The sequence below is a fragment of the Populus nigra genome, chromosome 7 (assembly GCF_951802175.1).
Source record: "Populus nigra chromosome 7, ddPopNigr1.1, whole genome shotgun sequence".
NCBI lineage: Eukaryota > Viridiplantae > Streptophyta > Magnoliopsida > Malpighiales > Salicaceae > Populus > Populus nigra.
The window spans coordinates 4,864,981-4,882,005 of record NC_084858.1 but is presented as its reverse complement, the minus strand read 5'-3'; the positions used below and the strand labels follow the sequence as shown (position 1 = coordinate 4,882,005).

General features: G+C 35.5%; 2 protein-coding genes across 3 annotated transcripts; both read right to left on the bottom strand.

Moving 5' to 3' along the window:
- Positions 1-3,445: 3,445 nt before the first annotated feature.
- Positions 3,446-5,669, bottom strand: LOC133699407 (monooxygenase 2). The gene is made up of 5 exons (XM_062122646.1): positions 5,410-5,669; positions 5,188-5,334; positions 4,628-4,793; positions 4,236-4,464; positions 3,446-4,120 (listed from the first exon to the last, which is right to left on the bottom strand). The coding sequence occupies exons 1-5, from the start codon at positions 5,481-5,483 to the stop codon at positions 3,573-3,575; spliced, it is 1,164 nt and encodes a 387-aa protein (XP_061978630.1). The 5' UTR covers positions 5,484-5,669; the 3' UTR covers positions 3,446-3,572.
- Positions 5,670-8,682: 3,013 nt separating this feature from the next.
- LOC133699682 (uncharacterized) lies at positions 8,683-16,494 on the bottom strand. Of its 2 annotated transcripts, none has more exons than XM_062123046.1 (14): positions 16,333-16,494; positions 15,219-15,890; positions 12,254-12,335; positions 12,085-12,141; positions 11,762-11,817; positions 11,116-11,344; positions 10,762-10,845; positions 10,390-10,464; positions 10,188-10,271; positions 9,814-9,878; positions 9,506-9,734; positions 9,335-9,423; positions 8,972-9,086; positions 8,683-8,887 (listed from the first exon to the last, which is right to left on the bottom strand). In XM_062123046.1, exons 2-14 carry the CDS (start codon positions 15,821-15,823, stop codon positions 8,846-8,848), a joined length of 1,812 nt encoding a protein of 603 aa, XP_061979030.1. In that variant the 5' UTR covers positions 15,824-15,890; positions 16,333-16,494; the 3' UTR covers positions 8,683-8,845. The 2 variants fall into 2 exon arrangements, with proteins under 2 accessions (XP_061979030.1, XP_061979031.1); XM_062123047.1 differs by having other exon boundaries at positions 15,219-15,852; positions 16,333-16,490.
- Positions 16,495-17,025: the final 531 nt, after the last annotated feature.

Sequence of the window (17,025 nt, the reverse complement as noted above, 5' to 3'; positions counted from 1 at the left end):
ATAAATTGAGATGAGTTTTCTAATGACTAATTAAGAATGTTCAAAAACTTTAAGGCGAGGTATCTTTATATTCATCACCATCCTCAACCTAAAAATTAAAGCTTGATATTCGACCATGTTATTGGAGCAACATTCGGTAAGTAAGAAAGTGAACGACAAAACCTTTTCTTCAGGTGTGATAAATATTATCCTAGCTCCGACTCTATTTTTTTGTGATGTTCCATAAAATAACATTTTTCATAGTTCTGACATTTCAGTGAACAAGACATCATTATCAGACATGTCTTTAAAAAACTTGCATTCATCGAGAAAATGATGATAAATAAGAAAATTAGCTAATGTTTGCCCCTTAGTAGCCTTTTCATCCATTGTAGGCTTAAAAACGAGCAGAGCCTCCTCAACATCCTCTTTGACGGGAAGCTCAACATTATCATCTTCTTCAATAGTGATGTAATTTGAAGTGAAATACATCATTTCCTCTTCTTTCTCTTAATCAGAAGGCTTTGTATCACTATCGGTTGTTTTTTCCCTTTCAATGTCGCCTCAGCACATACCACTCATTCGTATTGTCTTTTCATGCGTAAATGCATTTTGCTATGAAAATTCTTTAAACCCTCCACCAAATTTGGTTAATGATCGAGCACATGCTTATTATCTTTTAACTTGGATTATATAAGTCTTATGAAGACTAACATCTGTTTTAGAATCATTTCATTCTTTTGGGTTCCAATCTTATCAAAGACTGGAGAACATGTCGTAGTCACACCTAGACGATCTCAAACTAAAACACGAGTCGTGGTCACACCAAGACGATTCAAAAATTAAACACATTCAATATAATTAAAAAATAATTGATATTTGAGAAAAGGTTAAATAAGAAAAAAAAATTCAAATATGTAAAATATAAACTTAAAAATTATTTTAAAAAAGACATATAAGAAAAGGTTTAAACTAAAAAAAAATGAGGTTAGACACTCGACCCATGAATGAAGGGCTCGCACATGGGCCTTTTAATTTTTTTTTCTTTGAGTTAATAAGGAGTATGACATGTCATTCATCCCTCATCCTAAAAAATAAACGATGCGTTGTTAGGAATCCCTAGATTCCAACCATTATGGTGGATGTAAAAACAAGGTTGCTGGTTTTTTTCTTCTAAAAATTCATTTTCAATTTGTTTTTGACCTAATGCACCCTAGAAACCTTATTGAACCAATCTATAACATCTAAAAACGCAAAAAACGACCTCAAAACCCAAAGACAATCCGAAATAAAAAACTTTTGGGTTCGGATATGTTTTTAGATACTTTCAAGGTAAAAAAACACCTAATTTGAACTTTACTTATTATATGGAATTATTTGACACGCAAATCAACTATTTTTGTGGTCACAATCTTTGCAATGACAACTTTATCTTTTTAGGCTAGAATCCGGCTAGCCCTCTCTTTTCCCCCACCCAAAAATTATTAAAACGAAGTTTGGTATCAAAATTAATATTTCTAAAACTAAAAGAACTGATCACATAATAGCTAAAAAACACAGGAGACTAAAATATACTTTTCAAATAAATTAAAAGCCACCACCTATATTTACCTGTATTTTTCACTTTAGTTCTTTGTCTTTCAATTCAATCCTCTCTAAAAAAAACTGTAATTGAGTGCTAATTTAGATTTAAAAAAACCTCAATTGTGCAAAGAAGAAATTTGAGGATTAAATTCAAATTTTTTAAAAAATCATTGCTTCAATCCATAATGATTTATGAGAAAATAACAGTGTTGGCAAGCACAACATTTTCCCTACATGAAGGGAATGTTTAGGAGTGAGTTTCAACTTGGTTTTTATTAAAATTTAATTTTTAAAAAATTAATATTTTTAATATTTTTTAATCGTTTTGAGATATTTATATCAAAAATAAATTTAAAAAAATAAAAATAATATTATTTTAATATTTTTCTCAATAAAAAACAGTCATTATCAATCATCCAGAAAGTTTCTGTCAATCTTAGCATTCTACTGTTAGCTGTAAAATGAAACCAAGGATGCCCTGTACTATTCTCTGCACTAAGGTTTCAATAACAGTTCCAATTACATTAGAAATTTGGCAGCCATCTGATCAAAGGGTGTTGAGTAGCACAAATGTTACAGAGAGAAACCTGACTAATTGATCTCAAGACAAATGGGTTGGTATCTTCACTGGAATGGTTGGTAGCATGAAGCTATTTGCTGCAATAACTATCGCTTACATGCTGTTTCTGCAGCTTAGTTTGGCTTAGATAGTCGATTTGGATTGGCATGTGGCTGCCTCGAATGAATATCCCAAATCCCTTTTGTCCACCCTGATCAACGGCACCATTTGATTTTGAACTTTAGAGGTTAGGATTTGGTCCACGCCCTCCAGTGTTGGAATTTTTGGCAGAATCATATGGGTTTCCTCGACTGTTCTTATTTAAGTCTGATGCAAATCCTTGTTTCCTAGGAACACCTGCTTTTGCAGAGCTAAGTATTTCACAGCTAGATGCTGGTTAATTTCGCGGTCTCAGGAGAAGAAGCTTCTTGCTTGGGTGTTTCACGAGGAGGCTTTGAGTTTCTGAAAGCAGGAGGATCAGGCCGAACCAGCTTCCCTTCTCCCAATGAGGGAGTGGCATTCATCTGCGATTGTGGTTGTTGTTGTGTTTGCTTGCTTTGGTTCGAGAACTGTGGTTCGAACCTGAACGAGTCTCGTTAACTGGGCCGTCATTATCCATTGATGTTTGTAGGAAACTTTTCCCTGGTTCGCTTCTTTTACACCGATTTTCCATCCGAGGGGAAGGCTCTGGACGGGAGGGCTGAAGTCTTGCATTCCGATCGTCATGTGCTTGTCTTGGATGGGAGAAGTTTGGAACATTAAACTCTGCACTGCATGCAGCTACTTGTGAAACAGAATTAACTACCTATGAAAAAGGACTCGTACAAGGGCCCGTTGCATTATCACTAAAATCAAAATACCTGTAATCCTATAGCTTGTAAATATAGTAGACTAGTAAATAAATATATTTTGTTTATAATCATGTTAAATAAAAGATATTCCTATGTAGTTAGAACGTTTGACACTTGGTTGTGCAGTGGCTACCTGGTCCTTTCTACTTTCTTTGATGCGCCAAAACTTGACACGCTTATAAATTCCTCAAACATATAATAAATTTCTTCCTAGATATCACGAGTATATTTCAAATACTGTTCATACCAACTTGATCTTGATGTGATATATTAACATGCCATACAATACCAAAAAAAAAGGACTAGCTCCTCTTATATTATTTATCTCTTGGAAGAGAAATATGTCATGATAGTAAAAAGGACTAGTATCAGCAGCAGCAGCTGCTGCTGCTGCTTCTTGTATATTGAACTATACGGATTGCATGAACAAACGTAATGGATGAAGAACATAATACATTTATTGAATCCAATATAAATAAAAAGGCTTACCTTTATTTCGAAGCTTACCGATTGCATCAAGAAAAATTACAAAAAGAAAAACACGGCAGGATCTTAATTCATAGTAAGAGATTTTACGGATTACAAGGACAAGAGTAGGATCAAGAAATATTGAGCTTTCCACAATCAAAATCAGCTTTCTTTAGTAGCAATCCAGCAAGAAATTTAGCCATAATTGCATCTCTCAAGATTTTCATTATTTTTCCATCACCTTGTTGTATAGCACCAACAATATAAGCAGTGCTTATGAGCTCAAAACTTCTCCATCTCCTCTCCGCTGCGTATTTTTTCAACCCCATTTCAACCCTCTTGTATTCTTCTCTCTCTTTCTCTTTACCTTCCACATTTAACTCCTCCTTCAAGGCCTCGGCGAGGCACCTAGCTAGAACAACACCATCTTCTAAAGCAGCACACCCACCCTGGCCAATATCTGGTGTCATGGGATGGAGAGCATCACCCGCTACACTAACATTGCCTTTACTTATATTTCCCCATAGAACCTCCCATGGATGCCTAAACCTTAAAGGAGATGAAGTGATGCTATCTAGCTCAGTGATTTCCACAGATGTCCTAGCGTGATCAGGTACATTTCCGAGTTTGCTCAGCACAAATTGCTTAATCTCGGTGGGGTTATCCTCTAGCTCTTTGTCTACAAGAAAAATATTATTATATATACAATTACATGGTCATCAACAAATATTCTTGAATCTTGACAGTTACATCTGATCAGAAAATCCAATTGTAAGTTGAGAGAGGTTCATTACCCTGGCCAGTGGGAATGTAAGTGAAAAACCAGTATATAGTTGTATCATCACAAGGGAGGAAACCTGATCGAACCCCTTCGCCAAATAACAGCAGGAACTTGGAGCCAAAGCCATGATTAACCTTAAAATCCGCATAACCCCGAATAGCTGATCGGCCGGCAAAAGCTGGCTTCTTGAAGCCTATAAATCTTGCCACCACTGAGTTCACCCCATCACAACCAATCAATACCTTCCATAGACATTGAAATTCGCTGGCTTAGAAATATTTCCCCCCCACACACACACATATATAAATATATAAACATAGAAACACTGGACTCAGTAGTTCTTTCATACTCCACGGTATTAGTACTGAAATAATAGCCACCAAAAAAGTGCAGTAATTTTTATACCTTGGTTTTGATGATGGTATCATCAGCAAGATGCACCAGCTTTAAGTAGCCTGATTCCTCAATAGAAACCACCTTGGAGGAGTACCTTATGGTACCATCTGGGAGTTCTTTTTCAAGGGCTTCCAGCAACAATTTTCTTCTCACACAACGAACCTCATGTTCTCCACTGTACACCAAATTAATGGGCCGATTACTAAAATTCACCATCAAATACATGGCATACAAAATTAATGAATATATATGTTTACACTGAATCCTCATGGCTAGTGTCCGATTACTTACATAGTCCCTTTGACCTTAAAAGATGTCTGTCAGCCAGGTTTGCTCACAACAGTAGAGCTAGCAATTAATCTGCAGTCAAATGATCCCTTCATATGAGCTTCATAGAACCAAAGTCAGGGTCAAATTAGCAAGTTTCTACATGTAAATGCTATATTAAGGGCCTTTCTATCTCAGATTTGACATGCTCCAGTAGTAGAAAGACAATTTTGGGAGTTGAAGCCAACAAAGTAACTAGTGAAATGGGATGCTGGCAAGAAGTTAAACGGCTAGTTAGATACCCTTCGAGGAATCCATGTTGTTGTCGGAGAGAGTGACCTATACCAACAGCATCTAATGCCCTCCAAGCATTAGTCCATGTTGTGAAAGCAAATCCTGTGACCCTCAAACCGGCTGATGATTCCAACACTAAGCTTCGAATTCCAAGCCTGCAATTGAATACTCGCAGGTCAAGTTTAACATGGTAATATTTGTTACACGCATATAATTAATCTAGTACGTACCTGTGAAGCCCTAAAGATGTTGCAAGTCCAGCTATTCCAGCTCCCACAATCACCACTTCTTCAACTAATTCCATAATATTGGAATTAATTCCTCTAGTTAGTACTAAAGAACTTGGTTTTGTTATGAGAATGGATATGAAGTCTGTTCAAGCTAGAAAGATTGGCTAGAAGAGTAGAAATGTAAGGCTATAAATGATGAGATGGGGAATATAAAAAGCAACTATCATCCAAGATGACTATGGCTTTGACGACGACGATCATTATTATGACATCTATGGTTTGGTCCGAGAAGGAGGGAGGTCGGATTTAATTTAATTTATTTTCAAAAAAAAAATATGAATTCCACCCTTTTTATATGAGTTTCTTTTCTTTTCTGTTCTTTTTTTTCAATAAAATCATCAAGAATATCTTGAACTAGTTTGTATTTCAAAATTATATTTATTTTTTCTAATCCAATAAAAAGGTTATATATTTCGAATTTAAAAGGTTAATAAAAAATTTATTTTTATATCCGTAGCAAAAATGTTTTTGGTGTTATAAACTAGGAACAAATCATAACTAGATTTGGTGTAACCACTACATTTATAATTGCTTTAATAATTGATGAAAATCTTCATTAACTATTGGTTTAAAAAGATAAAGAAAGGGATTTGTTTTTATATTTTAAAAAAAATAAAACTTTAAATTAATATTTTTTTTGAAATTTTTAAATTATTTTAATTTATTTATATTAAAAAAATAAAAAATATATATTATTTTAATACTTTTTTATTCAAGACCTCGGCTCATAGTTTTTAAATCCGAAACAGAACCAGCTCGATAATTTTTAAATTCAAATCAGTCTCAATATTTATTAAAAAATTGTCTGGGATAACAACCTAATCGACCCAACAGGTCAACCATGACTCAATTAAATCTGGACGAGACCTGGTGTTTTGGAGTTGGGTCCGCAATCTAAGTTTGGAGATCTTGAGGGTAGGCGTTGGTGATCTATGAAAAACTTCGAATCCTTGTTTCGTTCTCGCTTTATTAATTTGGACTTTCTATTACTGTTGAAGAAAGTGGCAACTCCACTCACTGCTCATCAAGAGGCGTAGGAAAGTAAGAAGAGTGGTGCTATTGTTTCCATTTGTTCCTTCTATCTGATGACTGTAACTTAAATGGGACCAAACTCATAGTTTCAAGAGAGAGAGAACGGCAACAGGTAGTATCAGCACCATCAAGTCTTTAACATCTCTCTCTCTTTCTAGCTAATGTTTTAAAGCATGTAGAAACCAGATCGTGTTCATGGGGGCGTCAAGGAGCAAGGACTGGGCTTTCAACAGATCGTGTTCATCCCTGCACAAAACAAATGGTTCAAAAAAGTGAGATATTAGAAGGCTAATGTATATAATTAGAAAATGTTGACAATTATGCAAGATTATGGTGATATGACATAATAGATTATATAAAAGACTAATGATATGATAAGAGAAATTTACGTGGGGGGGGGGGGGGATTTATTAGTGTTGATCTTCGTAAATCAAAAGGTTGGTAAGTACATTAGTAACACTGGAAATGGATAAAGGGATTACATGATTTTAAAGAAAAGATATTGTACATGTATATGTGAAAGTAAATGGCTTAAAGGGTTTAAAGGAGCAATATAATCAAAGCAAAATCATTAAAGGTTTAAATTGAATTTTGCAAGTTATGTAATTGGGGAAAATTGTTGAGATTATATGTGTGTGTATCAAAGTTAAAAGAAATAAAGCATGAAGATGAAAATTGTATAAATAAAATTGAAATAACTTGAATCTAAATCTGACAATGAAAATTAAATGAGGTACTGATATAAAAATCTTCCTGTAAAACAAGAGAGATAATGAGGATAAGATCTTCTGCTGGAGAAGCCCGCATGATTAAAAGAATAGGTAGATTGCTAGCATCTTAGTTTTCTTCTAATTAGTGAATATTTAATTAATATGTTTTTTTTGTTGTATTATGTTAATAAATGTGATTGGACTAAGAAAATTAGAGTTAAGAATGCAATATGGAAATAGATATAATATGGTTGAATGAAAATATATAGAAATTAACTCTCTGGGAAGGTTATACAAGTTACGCTTGAAAAGATTATATATATATATATATATATATTTGGATTACATAGTCTTCCCATGAATTTGGGGACCATGAACTTAGTGAATGTAGAAGGTAAAATAAAAGATTTGTATATTATATTATCAATTATATTATATGATGTGAAAGGATATGGGAGATTGAATAAATTAACTAAGAGCATGCCTGAGGCTACTATGTAAAAATTAAGTTGTAATATGGTTTTCATACAGGAATTAGCGGGATAAAACTTTGGGCATGGTCTGTATAGGAGAAATTTTGCAAAATTTTCGTTTTAATTCGTTAAACCATACAAGTGGTGTGATTTAAAAATAATATGAAATATGATATGGACGTCCAGGGATAGAAATTATAGAGTGAAAAATCTAGAAGAAGCGTGTGATAAAACTATGTTGAAAATTATAGAGTAAAAATAATATTAAATCGTTGAAAGACAAGTGTTGAGATAAATTAAATAGCAAATCGTGACAAGGAAAGAAAATAATAATGGGGTTAGAATTAAATTGGAAAAATTATTATACGAGACCTATTAATACTTGTTGATATAAGTGAAGTTATATATATATTAATAAAAAGAATAACCCTATGTAAAACATTGGCTAAAATTCCAATTAAAATCACGGGGTGATACAAAAGCTATAAAGAATAGCCTTACAGGAAATTTCGGAACCTCGAAGCTTATCTTGTAACCCCCACCAATGAGCGCCAACGCGCTGATCTACCCCTGCATCAAACTGGATGAATCGTGGAATCCAGACCACCGTGCTGTTTCGCCACCCCAGCCCCTCAATTGGGCGAAGCTAAGCACCGACGGTTTCATACGAGGAAATCCAGGCCACCATGCTGGCCTGCCGTCCACCAAACTTGGTGAAGCTAAAACCTGACGGTGCCAGTAGAGGGAGTCCGGACAAGGCTATTGCTGCGGTTTAATTCGCGACCATTTGGGTCACTACACAAGTACACAATGGACCCCTGATTACATAAATCAGGCAGGTGCTAGTATGGATGATGGGATGCCAGTTTTCTCACATCCTCCGACTCCTACAGGGCTTCAACCTCGTCGTGGGCTGATTTTAGTTGGGTTGGTTCCTATAGATTTATAAGTTTGTTTTTGGGCTGGGCAGGGCATAAAGAAGAGATGCAGACAAAACCTACAAAACACAAATAGGTCTGAATTTCTTGCGAAACTTGACAGTAATATCATGTACATGTCTCTTCCAACATCTATCTCACCTAACCTAAACAACAGCGCAACACGACAGAGTCAAAATTAACAGACGAGGTGGTGAATTTGCACACCAAAAATCATTTACTCCTATCTGCTGTCAGGAAACTTAGCCTCGTAGGTCTGGGGCACCTGCAAGTGTTGCAGAATTTCGTTTGCAACATGAGTTGTATCTACAAGTTAATTCATAAACAAAGCAAGAAAATGTACGATTACCATGAAAGTTGCAGTGATCAACTTCCCAGCAAACCATCTTCCATGGAGAGCGCGCTGTGCATTTATTGCAGCTTGCACATTCTCAAATCGCATGTAAACAAAACCGGCACTGTTCCTGTTTTTTCCAAGGGAAAAAGGAACCGTGCATAAGAAACACGAAAGAGACAAAATAGCCAGGATTTCATCAGCTTGAATATGTATAGCACAATAAGCAAGAAATAAAATAAGTGGCAACAATCTCATCAAGAGGAAGATGTATTAATATCACAGGAGTGGATAGACTTTAAAAACATTTATTTGACAAATTTCAGAGCAGACCGATCAAAGAGAAGGAATGGCACTCCGCATCAAAACAGTACTTACTTGTCTACGTAAATATGCTTCACATTTCCAAACCTTGAGCATTCCTCTTGGACATCTTCTTTAATATCCAAATCAAAATCTGGTTCGGTCTGTCAAGATATGGTCTAGTCTAAGCAAAACTAAACCACAACCAAAAATCATAAAGTCTACAAAAAATGTGAGTCCACTAACCTCTGTTTTTGGATCAAACATGTTTTTCAAAAATAAACAATCACTTGGGACTCCAATTGTATCCATGGTTGGAATTGCAGTGGCCGGAAGTTGAAGGCCTGGAACTGGAAGTCCAGGTATAGCTGGAACAGAACCTGATAAAAGAGGAGCAACAGCAGGAGACACTAAGGGTGTGGCCCCAAGGATCGGTGCTGTTGGTAGAGCAGGGGAGCCTAGTGAACCAGCAATACTGAAAAGAAAGGAAGTAGATGTCAACTCAATCAAATCGGGCAAATCCAATCCAAAAGAAAAGTTTGGAAGAGGCAAACCTTGAGGCAGTGCCAGTACGATCTAATTTCTGCATCAAAAGTGCCCGAGAACGTGCATTCAAGGCCTGAAATTTGAAAAAAAGATTAGGTATGATTCAAAATAGTTACCAGATACACACTAGGAATATGACAGTTAGCAACATAAGATTGACTGTAAGCAGTCACAACTTTTTTGGTTTCACTTTCCATTTGTTATAACCTTAATCCTTTTCCATCTTCTATTTGCTGCATCAAGAAACAAAGGACTGCTCTATTCAGAAAAGCAGGGCAATATTGAGAGTGCACTCTTCATCTGATAAAGCCCTCTTTTAATCAGCCAAAAAAAAAGACCCAATATCTTTACCAGTTACCAAGAGACAAGTAGAATTACTAACCAAGCCACCACCTTCATCATCATCAAAATCACCAACATTTGTCCCACCATCTTGTGTTCCAGTTTGATCAGTAACAGCTGAAACCTAAACAGCAAGCAAGAACATAAGAATTTCTAATGTATTTGAATGAATGTATGAGATCTGCCATCAACACAGAGAACACAGGAAGGGAAGATGCAATTAAGAGGAAGGATGAAATTACCTTGATTGGCCTTCCTGCAATCTCAACTTGTCCATTCAAGTTTAATGCATTTCTGGCATCTTCAAGACGTGCAAACTGCAGTGGAAGTGCAAGTGAACGCAATTAGTCTCCAATTTCCAGAGGATTTGAAGTATGACTGTTTAAGGCCAATTGGATGAAAAGGCTAGGTTCAGCCATGAAGAGTATTTGGGGATTGTACAAGAAACTGTTTAAACATGAAGGACAAAAGTAGCTTCTTCAACAATCTTTACATCAGTTCTAAGGTCTTGGTCACTGTTTCCGTCTTAAGACAAAACATGCATTTGGAACTCAACTTGCAACTTTTCACTGGATTTTTTTTTCAAAGGCAACTTTATTGCTGACAAAACTCACCTGGACAAAACCAAAACCTTTGCAATGCCCGCTTTCATCATGAGGCAATTGCACCAACTCCACAGCACCAAATGGTTCAAATACCTGTACAGTCAGAAAATGTCACCTTGGAAAAACAAAACAAAAACACAATCCTAACTAGAGGGAATAAAGAGACATTGTAACAATAATAAGTTATCATAAACAAAAAATCATGAAAACTGTACAGGGCCAAAAGTTTCTCTATGTTAATATACAACTCCCCTAGTAATGTTATATATCAAGCCAATTTATTCGAAAACCAGAGAATTTGAAATGAATAAACACATTCTGGATATAGATCAGTGTCAAAAGAAATACAGAAAAAGTGCTTACCTGACGAAGTTGATCTTCTGTTATGTTGAAATGCAGGTTGCCAACATACAACCTTCTAGCCCCTCCTGAGTAGGGGCCTGTAAGTCCACCTGATGTCACAGCAGTAGTTGACTGAACAAGATTCTTTTCAGCTTCAGAAGGTTTCACCATCACTGGTTGACCAAGGAGGAGCTGTCCAGAGAGTGCTATCGCCATAGGCACTGACATCGCATCATAGAACTCAATATACCTACAAAGTAAAGAAGCAATATTGCAAATCACCTCATAGAACTATATATACCTAAAAACAAGAGTCAGATTGTAATTAAGAAAAACAAATGTAACAGAGGAGACTAGACTAGCATTATCATATTAACTCTAGGTAGTCCACAAATAACTTCCAAAACCATAAACTTTTTTTGTGACTTCTGTTTGCTCCATTAAGAGCTCAAATAACTAGCAAAATCACTACAAAACTGTAAATTTCTATTAAATTGACAACAATATATACCAAAAACTCCATTTTTTCAGTTTTTTTCAAATTGATGGACCTGAGTGATTAAAAGCCAAAAGAGAAATATGGCTACTATCCAGCAAAATAAAGATAAGCAAGAGAAAATCACTTCAAAGAAGTCACGGAATGCTGATCATTATAAATATAACTTACCCAACTCCTTTTGAACGTCTTGAATTGCGATCCATGATGAGACGTACATCTCGCACCTGAAAGTTGTGCTAAGAGTATTAGAAACAACAGGGAGAAACAAAGTATAAAAAGTGACCAAACAACAATCACCTCTCCAAGTAACAGTGAATTTGTGGTTGCTGCCACGAATTTATGTTTATTGTTCATGTACACAGCACATAAAAGTTAATTGACAAGCAGGTGATCTAACAGGTAAAATATTACAATGTGAACTTGATTCATATCTCTCTTCCAATTAAGAGATTAGCCCCATTAGTTGTGTAAAGAATTGCTACAGAACTAACCTTGCCAGCCCTAGAGAAAAATTCATAGACATCTCTTTCATCCGCCTTTAAAGATATCTGTAAAAAATTTTCACTAGAATCAAAGTTCAAAACCATGTGAAATGGAGTGTATTACAGCTAAAGCGTTGAGAACACAACATAATTTATATCAAACATGTCTATATTTGACCTGATAGGCAAATACTGTCCTTTGATCTCGTTCAGGATCAACCTCAGGCTCCACTGCTTCTTCCTTTCTTTCTTTATATCTTCTGCAAGACAATGGAAATTAAAATTATTGATCTCATTTATATAACCAGTATCAAACAATGAGGAAAACAGCCAGGAACTAAAACATTCATAAAGAAAATACAAATATAATGCTAATTTCTCCTTCAAAAGAAAGGAGGTTTTTTTCTTATGTTTGCTTTATCATCATTAAAGAAAAGGTAGAAAACAATACAAAACATTATAAAAAATGTCTCCAATACAAGTTAAAACACCGAACCCACGAAACACAGTCCTGCAGGCAACTGGACAACGTTAACATGAGAGGAACTGTGAATGTATGTTGAAATTAAGACATCTTCATCTTAAAATTAACAAGAACCAACCTGAGGACCAATGTTGCAAATTGCAACTGAGAGAAGTGAACTACAAAACCCAACTTCAAGTGATGAATTAATAAATTTGCACCTTCGATAAAAACATAATCTTAAATGGAAACAGTATCATTATTAATGGCAATACCAATGGACCTATATGCATTAATGTGACCTGTTAACAACTTAATAGAGTTAAATTTGTAAATCCCAAAAAAGAAACCATCAGCAGAAGGCAGGAAATAAGCACTCAGAAGCTAATATCATTCCCCACAGTTTTACTACCAGTCCCGTAGATTATAGAAAAATACACGCAGAAGGAAACTGAAACCTCTCGAAGTTAAGATTATCACCATACAGTTTTTTGGAACATCTATATCTAACAATATAAACAAAAGCAATTTACACAAATGCCACCACTCAGATGATGTTGACAACTAAAACAAAAGCTGTGAATCATCATCATGCATCCATAGTACATAAGCTGTGGATAACTATTATTATGTATGTCAATCTTGCAAAAGAATTTAACCAAGTAAGGTCTTGAGATATTTTTTTTTATCAAATCCATACAAGAGTTGAATCAATGTGACATCCAAAACAATTTTGAGCATGATGACGAACATATTTGTCAATCTGTGATTTAATATTCTTACAAAGACTATGGGAGCACGGTTGGTCATCTAAAACCTAGAATTTCAAGATAGGCAATTAGGTACTTTTTTCCAATTTAATCTATCCTGCAAAAAAAGAATTAAAACAAATGCTTGCAGCCCACAGAGTTTTCCACAAGTATCAGAAGATGAAGTGCTTCTCTTAACCAAAGCTCATAACTCCCTCACCAGCATTTCTGCAACAGAATAAATTTAATTAAGCAACTAAGTCCAAATCTGGAGGATAACAAAAATCACAACATGACATCAGCACCCAGGTCAAAACCTACAACACTGAAACCCTCAATCTTGCAATGCAAGCTTTTAAATGATTCCAGACAGCCTATGAAGAAACATTTAAGACCCGTGACCTGAGTTCCTGTGCCTGGCTCAATTGCCAGAAAGACCATCTGAATGCTCTAGCATATCTGCGAGTCCCAGAATCTAATGTTCAATATTCAGAATTTTCAAGATAGTTAATAGTATAAGTAACTAAATGAGATTTGAGATCCAATAATAAGAGAGCTCGTTAAAACAATGGAATAAAAACCCATAAAGAGATATGAATATTGTGAGGAAGAAAACAGACCAAGAAAAAGCCTATGGCAATTGTATTTGGACACCCAAAACAGGACTGAATCCAGCACAGCTGGACATGAAATCACCACATAATTAAAGAGAAGACATAGCTTAACAAGACCATTGGACTAAGGAGCGTCTAGAAAGGAATTTATCAAAGCAGGAGAGAACATGTGAAAGCAAATATTTGCAGCACATCTCTCATGGCATTCTGATTGACAAGTCACTTCTTCATAAGACTGCCAAGTGAATATTGAATCCATCTACAATTCTAAAGGCATAAAATCATCATCCTCAAGTTCAGCAGCCACAATTGCAAGCAACTATGAACAACAAATGTCAATGGTCTCCCATCTCCAGCTTTCTCGTATATCTTTATAATATGACATCTGGACAAAAAAGTTATGCATCAATAGATAATGCCTGCACAACCATTGATCCGTCAACATCCGAGGCCATTAGTGAGCATCACTGAACCCCGATAATAAGAATAAGCAGATTCAAAATACATTGGTCACAATATAGATCTGGATTCTATACAATGAAAGAGATGTCTTAACAGTGCAGAGCAGATCCCTGCAGAAAGATAACCTCTGTCCAAACTTACTGTAACTGTCATCAAACATGGTCCAAGCTAACATTCAAAAAGTAAATCTCACCACACAACCAGATCCAGACAGAAATCCAAAGACATTGTAGAATGAAACCCTTGAAAAATGAGAGAAAGAGAGGGAGGGAGAAGAACCAAGTAGAAGATCCAGAAAGCAAATTTAGTAAATCGGGGAGGATTAAGATTTTGTTTGAGCAGAACTCTGGACACTAATCATGAATTATCATGCTAGGAAGGTCGCCCCATTAGGAATTTATATTATACGAATTGCACAAGCTTTTAGAAGAGAGTAACATTATTTTTCCATCAAATTCAAAATGATATAAACCACTTATTAAACTTGTTCATTCAATAGTTGAGTTGCAGATTTTTTTTTACATCTATCTTAATCCCAGGAGTGAGTAATATTTCATCCCAAATCTCTTGGAACGGTGCCAATTGACTTTATCAACTAAACTAGGCAGCTTGCACCTACGACCACACCCTTCTTATGCTTAATATCAACAATTGAAAGTCATTACAAATACAGTACATACGCGCACAGCCACTCACAGCAGAATTACACTGGAAAATAGTTATCAACTAAACAGATTCACAGAACCACAAGATAAGTTTCACTGACTCATATTTGCATCAACCATGAAGTTAATATAAAGACATGGGATAAGTAATAGATAAAAAAATGAAGAAGAATATCAAAATGAAAGGCACCTGCTTTCTCTGTCTCGTTCCCTTGGCTCCCTCTCCTTCTCCCTTTCCTTTTCTCTAAGCTCCCTGTCCTTTTCTCTAAGCTCCCTGTCCCTGCTCCTCTCTCTATCCTTTTCATCTTGATCACTTCTACGCCTTTCCGATCTACTCCTACTTCGGCGTGACCGCTCTATTTCCTTCTCCTTATCTCTCTCCCTCTCCTTTTCACCATCACGGTCACGTTCCCTCCTATCACGATCACGATCCCTTTCTTTCCCATTTCTCTCCTCCCTATCTCTATCCCGACCTCTGTCCCTATCTCGATGTTCCCTGCTACTCTTGTGCCGATCCCTCTCTCCATCTCTAGACTGTGACCGATGACGGGATGAACTCCTTTCTTTACTCCGCTCACGATCCCTGGACTCATCTCCAGATCTCGATCGCTTCGAACGACTTTGTTCATCATCATTCCCAAGATCCTTCTCATCACTCCTATGCTTCGAACTCCGTGAACGATCCTTTTCCCTAGATTTCACCTTATCATCCCCGCCATTGGCAGTTTCCTTTGCCTTTGGCGGTTCCAAATTTTCAACTGTTTTCTCTAAGTAGTCATACTCATCAAACTCCATTTCAACTATCCTCTAAAAAAAAACCAACACTTCACAAAACACGCCTTATTAGTTATTACAACTGCAACTGAAAAGAAAAAATAATATTAATTATTTCCATTTCACAGAATTTAAAGAGATACAATTCTTCCTTTTTTTCTGTACTGCTCACCAGTAAAATTAATAAAATAATACAAGATTTCCAACAACAAATAAAATTTCAATAAGCTTAGCATCCATAAAAATATTAGGTTTTGCATTAGCTGAGCAAATTAAATCTAATCTAAGTCTCCGTAACCCTAAATGAGTACAGTAACAGTCAAAACGCAACTTCTAATCCCAGATTAACTAAGAAAACGCTCTGTTTGGCTACATAAAAACCACAACAAGGCAATTACTAACATTCACAAACCATGTAAACTGCTTTATTCTAATTTTCTTTCAACTATTCTAGGAAACCAAACAGACCGTTAGGTTTTTCAAAAGAAAAGGAAGGGAAATTAACAACAAAAACTAATGGATATTTTTACCTCTGAAGAGAATATTAAATCCGGGAAGAAGTGGAGCGAGGGAGATGAGGTAAAAAGGACGAGATGAATTTATTTATTTATTTTTTTTCGAGAGAGAGCTTGAAGTGAAGTGCGTGTTTGTGTGTTCAGAACGCAGATTTTTTTGGATTTCTGTCTCGCTCTCTCGCTGTAGGGTCTTATTACGCCAGAGATAGAGGATTTTCGGGAAAATTATATTTCAGTCCCTGACGATTTGGCGATTATCCACCTTGGAGTTTATATTTAAACATTGTTTTTAAATTAATTTTGTAATTTCTCAAAAAGTTTCAGTGATGTCGTCTCAAATAAATATTTTATATTTAATTTATGGTAATAAATATTTATTTTTTATTATTGTATAATTAAATAAAAAATAATTTTAAAAAACAAAAATACAGTGTGAATCTTATGAAAACCTAGGACTAACCCATTATGCAATGTTCAAGTGAATATAAATAAGGCAAGGCGAAAATCTAACTTGACCAAATCATATTGTAGTCTCGTCCAGCAGTTCCATGTATGATATTTTATTATAATAAAAAAAAGGGGGGGAAATGTTGTTTGTTCCATGTTATATTATTTTAATTTACATATATAATATAAAATAATTACGTGGTTTTTATAGACTACTAAATTAATCTAGTAACAAACTTTACAAGGACCTAGAACCATCCA

What these genes read in the sequence shown, in the direction of transcription:
- LOC133699407 (XM_062122646.1), bottom strand. Translation starts at nt 5,483, where the DNA reads ATGGAATTAGTTGAAGAAGTGGTGATTGTGGGAGCTGGAATAGCTGGA. An exon ending in CAACATGGATTCCTCGAAGG is followed by an intron (nt 4,794 to 5,187) that starts GTATCTAACTAG and finishes TTTGGTGTACAG; the next exon opens with TGGAGAACATGAGGTTCGTT. An exon ending in ATACCATCATCAAAACCAAG is followed by an intron (nt 4,465 to 4,627) that starts GTATAAAAATTA and finishes TGTCTATGGAAG; the next exon opens with GTATTGATTGGTTGTGATGG.
- LOC133699682 (XM_062123046.1), bottom strand. Translation starts at nt 15,823, where the DNA reads ATGGAGTTTGATGAGTATGACTACTTAGAGAAAACAGTTGAAAATTTG. An exon ending in ATGATGAAGGTGGTGGCTTG is followed by an intron (nt 9,879 to 10,187) that starts GTTAGTAATTCT and finishes TTCAAATTTCAG; the next exon opens with GCCTTGAATGCACGTTCTCG. An exon ending in TGATCACTGCAACTTTCATG is followed by an intron (nt 8,888 to 8,971) that starts GTAATCGTACAT and finishes CAACACTTGCAG; the next exon opens with GTGCCCCAGACCTACGAGGC.